At 39.0% G+C, this 10,458-nt stretch overlaps 1 protein-coding gene across 2 annotated transcripts; it reads right to left on the bottom strand.

Annotated features, from left to right (window-relative positions):
* Positions 1 to 566: 566 nt before the first annotated feature.
* Positions 567 to 10,348, bottom strand: LOC137136065 (STAM-binding protein-like A). 2 transcript variants are annotated; one of them, XM_067521054.1, is made up of 10 exons: positions 10,211 to 10,348; positions 4,935 to 5,159; positions 4,642 to 4,717; positions 4,457 to 4,552; positions 3,640 to 4,039; positions 3,305 to 3,429; positions 2,821 to 2,958; positions 1,921 to 2,033; positions 1,720 to 1,819; positions 567 to 838 (listed from the first exon to the last, which is right to left on the bottom strand). In XM_067521054.1, the coding sequence occupies exons 2-10, from the start codon at positions 5,135 to 5,137 to the stop codon at positions 782 to 784; spliced, it is 1,308 nt and encodes a 435-aa protein (XP_067377155.1). In that variant the 5' UTR covers positions 5,138 to 5,159; positions 10,211 to 10,348; the 3' UTR covers positions 567 to 781. The 2 variants fall into 2 exon arrangements, with proteins under 2 accessions (XP_067377155.1, XP_067377154.1); XM_067521053.1 differs by lacking the exon at positions 10,211 to 10,348 and adding an exon at positions 7,707 to 7,846.
* Between the last annotated feature and the right edge of the window lie 110 nt (positions 10,349 to 10,458).

Raw genomic sequence — 10,458 nt, 5'->3', positions numbered from 1 at the left:
CGAGAACGGTTAACGTTTTCATGCATACATGGACACTATTTTTGTTTAAGTAGAAAAAAAATGTTAATGAAAAATATATAAAATTGAGTCAACTGAATAATTTTTTTTTCATACAAAAGCAAAACATTCACTTTCACTGTACCTATACTTTAAACGGATACCTAACTGAATGAATATGACACCATCACCTATATCTACAAGAAGTTTATTTTTCTTCTTGCCATTTAAGTCAATTAAAGTAATTATGGCTAATCATTTACTTCTTCTACCAAGAGCAGGGAGCAAACAAAAATGAACAGACACGTGAACCATGGTACTTAGTAAGTTACATTCATTCAAACTAAAGATTTCAAATGGTTTCATCGCATGATGCGCACCTCAACAACAGGTGAACATTCTCATCCTTTGCACTTTATCTTTCAGACAGAAACAAACTCATGAAAAAAGTGAAGCAAACTTTGGGTGACACATTATCAACAAACGTTAATTTTTATTATTGACAAAAACAAATATAGCACAAAAGCAGAAGGGTCGCAGAGGTCCGCTAGTCCATTATCTGGATAGGAGCAGTTTGCTGGGAAAAGTGCAATAAAATGTAGTAGAAGTTTTTTTCTTTTACAGAGCAAAAAAAAAAAAAAAAGTTCACAACGTTGTTCCCTTGGAGGACAACTGAAGTCCATATAAATGTAAAACGAGTGGCCGGCATTTGCTCAGTACCGACCTCCAAATAAAATGAGTGTTTTCTGAGTGTTCCGGTGCAAAAAAACAAAAACCAACCAAATCACCGCAAATCCATCATAGACACAGTGTCATTGGTGATGGTGACATGTCCCGCGTGCTGGAAAAAAAACAAAACAAAACAAAAAATTAATAATGGCAAGATTTGATTTATAGTATGGTAACATTTTGAGCATTAATCATAAATAGAAGCGTCCGCCTTCCAACATGTAACACAGTGTGACGGAAAATTTAAAACCCCAGATTTTTCTACGCTCATCCCAGAAATCAGTGGGGTCAAACACAATTTAGTTTGTGGTGGTCACAGTTTTCAAAGCGTGGACGACTCCTCCTGTTGTTTGCACGACCAATCACTTTGAGATAAACAGTGTGATTTTTCACAGCAAACCGTTTCCCTACAATATATAAGAGCCTAAATACGCCAAATAGAAATAACAGCATTTTACACTTTGCAAACTTCATAATTCTTTTTTATGAACGTTGTAAAAAGTAATTCACATTATGTCCTGGGGATTATGCATAACTGAACTCTGGGGGGAAAGTTACGATGACATTTTTAATGTTGTTTACACCACAAACTAATTTGAATTAAACATCACCTTGCTGTACAACATATACTCTGTCAAAATAAAAGACCTGAATAATCAAAATCAAAATAATCAAACTGCTTAAAAACAGATCTTGATTGACTGTAGCCCGAAAGTATTCGCTCTTGTCCCCAGTGCAGTTTTTCTTGCATCAGCAAATCTTCAAGAAACGTGACTGTCTCAGGCAAATTGTATGGTACCATCAAGAAAATCATACGTGATTCAAGTAAGTTGTTGAAACAAACCACATGGTGTTAGAAGCAGGTAAGTAAAAGTGATGTTTGGAGGCGGATTTGCAACAAGTTCTACTTCTTTGTTATTAAAAATGTGTGCAGATGTGTGCAAGATAATGGACGGCGCCTAAAGAACGCGGTTTAAAAAAAAAAACACTCACTGTAAATAAAGGAGGTTCTTTGCTGTGAGGGTGAAAACCTTTCTGTTTACATGAGGAGATCTCATCTGTTCCTCGGTCCGTCAACCGGAAGTAGCCAATTCTAGGGCACAAAACACAAAAATTTACCAAACCATATGAAAAATATAGAGGCGACAGAGCAAATCCGCTCTCTGACAGGACACCAGCAGTTTTCTGACTTACTCATTGAACTTAGGTGAGCAGACGATGGCGATGGCCTCTGGCATCATCATTTGGTAGGAGCAGTGCGTGTGGAGGTCGACGCTGGAAAGGAAGGCCGTCTGTGTGGGGTGAGTCTGAAAGGAAATGAAAGCCCATAATTCAAGTTCTGTGGTCAGCTGGTTCAGTGCTCCGTCAAAAGACAACAAAACACGTCCTGTGGTGCCTCAGAGATGCACAAACAGCTCTGTGTAAAGCAACTTCAATAGTTTTACCTTTTGTAGAAAGAAATTAGCGCAGAGACTATTGCAGCTATATAATTACTTATGTATTAATGTGTTGAATCAAAGGTTGAAGTTAGTACAAAATCTATACTTCATAACTTTGAAGTTGATTTACATTACAAAATGTTGAGTAGCCCGTGAATTTTACACCTGGGATCAATTAAGATATTTTGTATTAAAGATCAGAATTTATGAAATGAATGCAGCGCATTAAAAGTGCGACGTGTCTTTGTAATGCAGTAAAGTCAAAGTTTCAAGTTGCAAAAAGTGGAAATACCTGAGTAAAGCACAAAGTCTTAAAACTGTTCTTATGTAGAGTTGTTAAGGAAATGTTCTTAGCTAGTTTCCACCACTGTAAACGTAAATCGAAATAACTGTGTTTTCCATCTGGTCAGCACTTGTTTGACAGGTTTGGCTCATGAATTTTGTTCGTACCCATGAAAAATAGCAGGAGAAAGTCGGCGAATTTTTAATTACTCTCACTCGTATGTGCCAGTTAAGTTCTTGGCGTGAGGACCACTATATTTGATCCTTCTCATTTCTCGTTTCTCATTATCCAAATACACCATCAGCAGAAATATAAAACACAACATTCAAAGCATCATGTACTCTCTTAATATACTATGTTGTGGTTACTCACATGTATCCAGCCCAGGGTGATGAGATTGTACTGGTCCTGTATGAGAAAGAGCTCCTCCTCGTTTTCTGTGTCACAAAAGTCTGGTCCGCCACACTGCTTTGGTACGATGACATGGGTCACAGTAAATGCATTTCTGGTCTGAAACAAACAAAAACTCACACTAATACGCTGCTTGAAATTGCATATGCTTCAAAAAAAAAAAGAAAGAAAAAAAAAGCAGATCTAAAGCAGATCTTCGATTGTAGTAAGTGTCAGATTATGTTCAACCTTGGTGGGTCAGATCAGCTCATGTCACAGATTTAACCAAAATCTAAAAATCCACACACATGACATTCAACCAGGCAAAAACTGTAGTTCCACTCCTCATGTAAAGAAAAGATGAAACTGATGTTATTACCCTGTCGTTCACGGTAAATTGTTTGCTTCCTGTACCGGATCTATTCAGAAGGGGAATCAACACAGTTGCTCGGCTCCGGAATCTTACCAGTTTGCCACACAGGATGCCGCAAGTTTCTACAGCTCGTCTTGTGTTGGCCTCAGCCAAACTCAGAAAGCTCCGGCACAGCTCAGCGGGAACAGCCAACTTCCGAAGGGCATCCACCATTGTATCTGCAAAAAACCATGAAGAGGAATCAAAAATCGCACGCTGAATGGAAAGGTTTGATTCTTCTGATCTTCTAAGACAATGCATGGTGCAAGCAGGAAATAAGTAGGTCAGGGGGAAAGAAATCAGCTCAGAAGAATAAGTACTTTAGGGAGTAGGGCAGTATTTAAATCCTCTGAGGGCCAGCCCCTCATGTCAGAATAAGATTAACTCACTGTTGTCACCCGGGGTGACCAGAGTCCCGGGCTTGAGCGACCGGTCAAAGCTGGGTGTGGCAGGGGCAGGAGAACCGATAGATGCGGGAGGGTGATTGTATTGGTGATTAAAAGTGCCAGACGGGTCACCTGGGCTTTGTGGGGGTGTGGGGGAAATAAGTGGGGGGCCCTGGACGCCTGGAATGAGGGGCAGGTCAGGGGAGGGCGTCGCAGGCGTGGCAAACTCCAGGAGCACGCGCTGGCGCTCCTTCTCCAGCTCTTGGCGGCGGATCATCTCCTCAAAAGCACTGAACTGCTCCTGCTCCCGCTGCCGCCGCTGCATCTCGGCCACGCGCTCACGCTCCGCGTCCAGCGCTCGCTGGCGGGACTGCTCCTGCGCCAAGGCTTCGCCCTGTGCTTTCTGATTGCAAGGCAAACACATCATATTCATACGTTTCAGCAGCTCTTCATCTTTTGATCCGTCACCCAAAAAGTCACACAAAGTATAACTACGTCACATTAAATTTGCTGCTTTTCAGATCTTTGATGATGAATATCAACGGGACTATTCAAGGTGGCTTTTCTCGTTCTTTGCAATTATTAATTAATGAACTCCCATTTGTTTTACAACCACAGTACGCAGTCGCTGAGGAGGTGGTTAATGTTTCACCGCCTTTACATTACAGACAACACACAACATCGATGCCTAAAGCTTGTTGTACTGTAAATGTAGCTTTGTTACATTGTTAAGAGGTCCTGCTTCTTTTTCTGTCACCCTATACATTTAAGAAAGAAAGAAAGAAAGAAAGAAAGAAAGATTGAGGAGTTGACACTTTACCTTTTTAACAAGATACTGTTCATGTTCTTGTTCAAATCTTTTTAAAAGAGCTTTTTTCAGAATCTCTGCTTGAGGAAATGCTACATCCTTCAGTTTCTGCAGAAAAGAGGAAATAAATAAAAAAATCTAAAGCGTATAAGTGTAAAGAAATTTGAAATATAGGACAGTTTAAAAACTCTGTGTACCTTTAGTGTATCCTTCTTCTCAGGAATGTTTGCAGTCTTGTAATCCCGATGCTTGGGAAGTTTTTCTATAAATAATCTGGGCAAAATGAGAAATGCTTGTTATTAGATAAAGACCAGTTGGGTGTGTGGGCTAAAAATTGCCATTAAGCGTAATAACAGGCTTTGGCATTAAAAGTTTAGTTAAGTGATCTCCACAGGAAATGGTCTCCTCAAGTCAGGAGAGGTTGCCTGAAGCACAAATTAATAAATACTTTACGTAATTGCACGCAAGCCAATTAAACAAATATACATACGTGATGTATTTGTTGTACAGGACGAAGGCGTGCTCGGCGTTTCCCTCCTCCGTGTAGATAATAGCCATGCGGATCATCTCCATGCCCGAGCGGAAGTAACGGCGAGGGGGAACATCGTCATTAACTTCCACTGAGCTTCCTTTCTTAGTCAGAGCGCGAACTCTCTCCTCCGGCAGCAGACTTACGTCAGTGTGGTCCGCCATCACGAAAGCCTAACCTGGAACACTGAGAGACAGGTTGAAGGTTTATACCAAGCTTAGTGGAAACTGCCATTTAAGGCTGTGAAGTATTCTACTACATAGAGTAAGTTTCTGTAAAAAAGGTTTAATAAGTTCATAATTTAAAGATCTTTTCATGTACAGACCATCATATTTATTTTTCTCACTACCCAGAGATATCGACAGGTAATTTCCATTTTAGGTGCTGAGCTTTTGAGAGATTTACCTCTAAAGCTTTTGCCATTACCCCAAAAACTAAACATGGGAGTTAAAAATCAAAAGATAGCGCGTGTTAATGTGCAATCTTCCATAACAAGAAAAAGTTTTTAACAACAGATTTGAGGAAAAGTAGAGATGAACAATGATTGGCTTTCAAATCGATGCTACAGTTTAACAGACTAGTATTTTTCATATTAGCGGCATGAACAGCTGTTCCCATAGGTGAAACCCCTGTGAAACCAGCAGAAGAAATTCATGTCAGTGAAAAAGTAAATTCAAGGAACAAAACAATCCAAGTACGACAGGTGATTGAAACGGTTTCGACATACAGCAAAAAAAAAAAAAAAAAAAAAAAAAGCCAGGTTTATAGGAAAAGATATGATGGCTGTCAACACAGTGACCCATTCAGATTGAAGGGCTTGGTGAAGACTCTTAACAAGTGGTACAACATGTCCTCGTGCAGCCAAACCGAAACACCAGAGCTGTCACAAAACTATTCTAAAGAAAGAAAATCAAATCAAAATGTCATTGTTTTCATGGCTAGTTAACAGAAGAAATGATTGAGAGAATGTTTTCTCAGTGAACTCAACCTTTTGGCGTCTTCACAACACACTATGTATTTATCATACAAACATAACACACATTAAGTGTGTCTTTAAAAAACTGGTCTGACAGACTCCTTCCACTTACAGTACGATTCCATTATGTAATTTGTCAATTTCTCTGTAAAAAGAATAATAAGAATGGATTCCTCCTTTTTTGAAGGAAATCAATTCACCTAGTGTTCAAGCCAACATAATATCGTTTATTCACTAGCACAAAGAAACAATGTCCCATTTAAAGACTGCATGGCTCTGCTGGGAGGCTCCTTGACTCCTCCTGGGTTTTTTTTTTTTTTTTTAACCATAAATTCAAATGGGAGACTGCTCCATCAGCACACTGACTAGCAGTCAGATGACTGGTATTGATTCAGCAATGATGGTGTCTTGGCTAGTAAGTACAGCCCACAGCAACACAGAAGAGAGGAGTCGTTTTAAAGCTTAGCTCAAGAGGTGTGGCACTGATAAAGGAGCTTAGAGTTCAGTTTTTCTAGATGGAAGTGTTGCACCATTAGCTGAAGCAATTTACTGTATAAACCAGGTCAGCAACACTTTGTCACTGGGGGGAAAAAAAAAAAATGTTGATTTTCCAGTAGCCTTTCAATCAATTTAAAAAAAAAATTATCTTCCAAACTGATCGATCATCTGAAAATAGCTTAAACTTGGGAGAGTCCTGTTTGATTTTGACCACCGAGGAGGAGACAAGGACAAAAATCAAGTCCCGATTTCAGCCTCGGTGACCGATTGCACCGTTGGTTTGTCTGGATTGTAAACACCTCCAAGAATCAACTAATACCTGAGTTAAATAATCAAGTCGAATCTATTGCAAAAATGATTTCTCACCAGTGAGATGACAACTGGAAAAAGGTGAACATTCTAAAAGCAACACCTTCACTGGATACACTGGAAATTCTCATATTTCACTTTTGGGAAAGAAAATGGGATGACGTGCAAAATCTTAACAATAACGCAATGCTATGATTTGCACATAATCCATTCCTTCATCCTATATACAGTTTGACCTGTGAGGGTCAAAAAAAAAAAAATCATCCACACACATACTCACTGCTGTAGGTCATTTAGTCAACAAATCCCCCGACAGTCTAAAGACATGCAATTTGAGTTGCAAATATATTAAAACCTAAATTTGATTTGCAAATCATGGCATGTTGTTTTTATTTGCCTTTGGAAACCGGATTGTCTGAGAACCTAGATGACAACATCGGAACAGTTAAACTTCTAGTTTATCAGCTAGAAGCAGGGAAATGCTTCAATAACGTTACTGGTAAGGCAGAAGTAAGTTATTGTAATTTGGCAAATGTACTAGATTGAAAAGCTGCCGTTTAATGTTCCCGTCAGATGCCGAATCAAAACTTGACCATCATCTGTAGCCTACATTCATAATCTGACAGAGAAAAGTAAACTACAACATTAGGTGTCGGGGTTTCATTTGAAGCTAACAAAAAATGAGCGGTCAGTCATAGAAGGTCCAGTGTCATTTCAGAAAAAAGCTCAAACGGTGAGTGACACAATGTTACATTGACTCACTTCACAAACCAGCGTGTCCACTGACACTCTCAGCTGGTAATACAAATATATTTCCGCTCCTCAAGCTGAAGTAATCAATGTTTCTCTTTATCGTCGCGTTAGCCATGCTAACTTTGCTAACCTGGTAAAGCCAGGGTATAACTTTAAAACATTTAGCAACTTCACTGGAGTTTCATCTCCATCCTCACCTGATCGAAGGGAATCTCCCACAGACCTACATAAAGATGGATTAAACCTCGATCAAATAACAGTCCTAAACCAGTTTGCTTCAGTGAGCTACACCTACAGTATCTATGCCGATCACTTCCGCAGTCAAAACTACTTCCGCTGACGAATCATCACGCCAGCGGAGACGCATGCGGCTTCAAAACGAGCTGTTAAGTATTTTAGAAATGTTTCTTTTTTTTTTTTAGATAACATATATAAATTATTGCTACGTTTATGAACGTTGCCCTGAGGATGTAGCTCAACTGTCAAAATGTATGGAAGTACATTTATGCCATTAAAACATAAAATGGACAAAAGAACTACAGAACGGTGGTGGAGGGGATAATTTAAACAAACCTTTTCAACATAGTACAATATTCAAAAATATTAAATATGTAAAAAATAAATAAACTCTGTTGTTTGAAAGATACAGATTTTTACAGTTTGTCACTTAAACTTTTTTTTTTTTTTTTAGCAAAATCAGGGAACACAATTAACCAAACCTCAAACCAAATACACGAGGTATCAGAGTCCTTGAAATAGAATCAGCCAGCATCAGGGACTGGGGATACATCAAAGAGAGTAAACAAGGATCTAGCAGGGAACTTTGGGGAGAGCAAGGGTATAAATGGGCAGAGGAACAGATGAAAACAATCAGGACTGGTAATGAGTGGTGAAGAATGAACTGAGAACAGGAAGTGGAGGAAAAGGGCTACAAAATAAAATTCCAGAGCAAGAAGTAAAGCTGGGGAAAAGTCATATTGAAATCCAAGGCCAGATCAGGACAGATATGTTTTTTAAATGTAAGACTGGATTCAATATGACCCCTAAGTACTTGAATTGGAATACCAATTCAAGTTCCTCACGTAAGTGGCCGCTAATATAGCGCTTTTATCCATAGCACTTTACAATGTTGTTTCTCATTCACCCTGAGCTGAGTAAAACTCAGGAAACACCTGGGTTAAGGCTGTTCTGTATGTCACCTTTATTTTATTGTTGCGTTGATCAATCAATTCTTTTTTCTTTTTTTTTTGCTTCTAAAAGATTTAAGTCAGGTTCTATTACAGCGGACATCAACCGTTATAAGTCACCTTTGTAAAATGCTGTCGGACTTTTTGCTGATACATTTGTCCTTTACCTCCATATATATATATATATATATATATATATATATATATATATATATATATATATATATATATATATATATGCTAAAAAAAACAGCATATCGATACTAACTATAAATTTGCACTAAAGATATTTCTGTTCAGATACTGTAATAACACTAAAGGTTCAATCATGTCGTGTCTTAAGCATCATGTCTTGGTCCGTCTACATTTGTGGACACAACGTTTACATACATAATATCTGCTTGGAAAAACTTGACTGTCAAAAAGTTATCCATCTGCAGGTGGAACAGAGGACGACCAGTTCGCTCTAGCAGGGAGATCGAATGAAAACTAAACTATGCAATTAATAAAGATTAAAGTTAAATGTTTTCCTTGTACCATATTTTCAATATAGGCCCCCTCAAACTAAAACTACATTTATCAGATGCTTTTAACCAAAGCTAGAAATTTGTACACAACAGAAGCATCTTAGGATTCTGTGTCCTCCCCAAGAACATGTCAGTGTGTTGACTGATGGAGCCGGGGATTGAACCACGAACCCTGCAGTTAGCATACAACGCACTCTACCTGCTAAACCATGAGTGCCCCATACAAAAAGAAAGAAATCACATTTAATCTGCTGCAGCATCCCATCCCAGATTACTGTATGATGATAAAATACTGTAATGACAATATGAGCCCTAACCAGGTGGTGGAGAGAACCCCTGCATGTCTTCTGTGTCGTGTCCCTCTACTTTTAGGTCCTTGTGGATCCATGTTTCAACCATTTATCCTAAGCGTGTGTGTAAGTGATCCAGAAAAACTGATATAAACCTACACAGCTCAGGAATTTATCTAGAAAACCTCTAGTTAAAAGCAGAACTGTGCAAAAGTCTTAGGCCACCATCAGTTTTGCTGTTTGTGCCAATGACAATCCACATTAATTTCTAGCTCTCACCAGGTTTATTCATGTTTGACTTCACTGCAACAGTCAGACACTCTCCCTCCCGTCTTTGCCTAATCAGCTGCAGCTCATCTTCCCTGTATCTTTCCCTTTATATGCTTGTTACTTTCAGTTTATTTGGTACTTTGTTTTTTGTATTGTAGTATTGTATTTTATTGTATTGTACTTGTCGTTTTTCATCATTGGATCACATGATGTCATCTCGGGGAGCTCTGGAAAAGCAGGCTGACCATGATAAACCGTGATTGTTTTTTTTTTTTAATACATGTGTTTATTTATTTTTTCTGGGGAACTAGAGCTCTGAAAGAACAGCATTTATCTCAAAACTGTAATGTAGAACTGTAAAAAAATAACATTAAATTTGAAAATACTCCACTAAAGTACAAGTATCTGGAAATCCTACGGTACTTACGGCTCAGTATTCGAGCGTAATGTTGAGGTACATGAACTACGTTCTCTGTAGGCGCGTTGCAGTACTCGCCGTTGAACGCACGAGGGAGACACCGGCATTTTAAAAAAATCCAGTCAACGACGAGCCGTAACGTCACCAATGACCATGTCCCCGATCACATCCTCCACGCTGCTGCTGCTGCTGCCGCCGTGAGGTTTGTTTCAATGAGAGCACGATAGAGAGAGAGAGAGAGAGAGAGAGAGAGAGAG

Source organism: Channa argus, chromosome 11 (assembly GCF_033026475.1).
Source record: "Channa argus isolate prfri chromosome 11, Channa argus male v1.0, whole genome shotgun sequence".
Taxonomy (NCBI): Eukaryota; Metazoa; Chordata; class Actinopteri; order Anabantiformes; family Channidae; genus Channa; species Channa argus.
The sequence above is the reverse complement of the archived record's forward strand: the minus strand, read 5'-3'. Positions and strand labels throughout refer to the sequence as shown.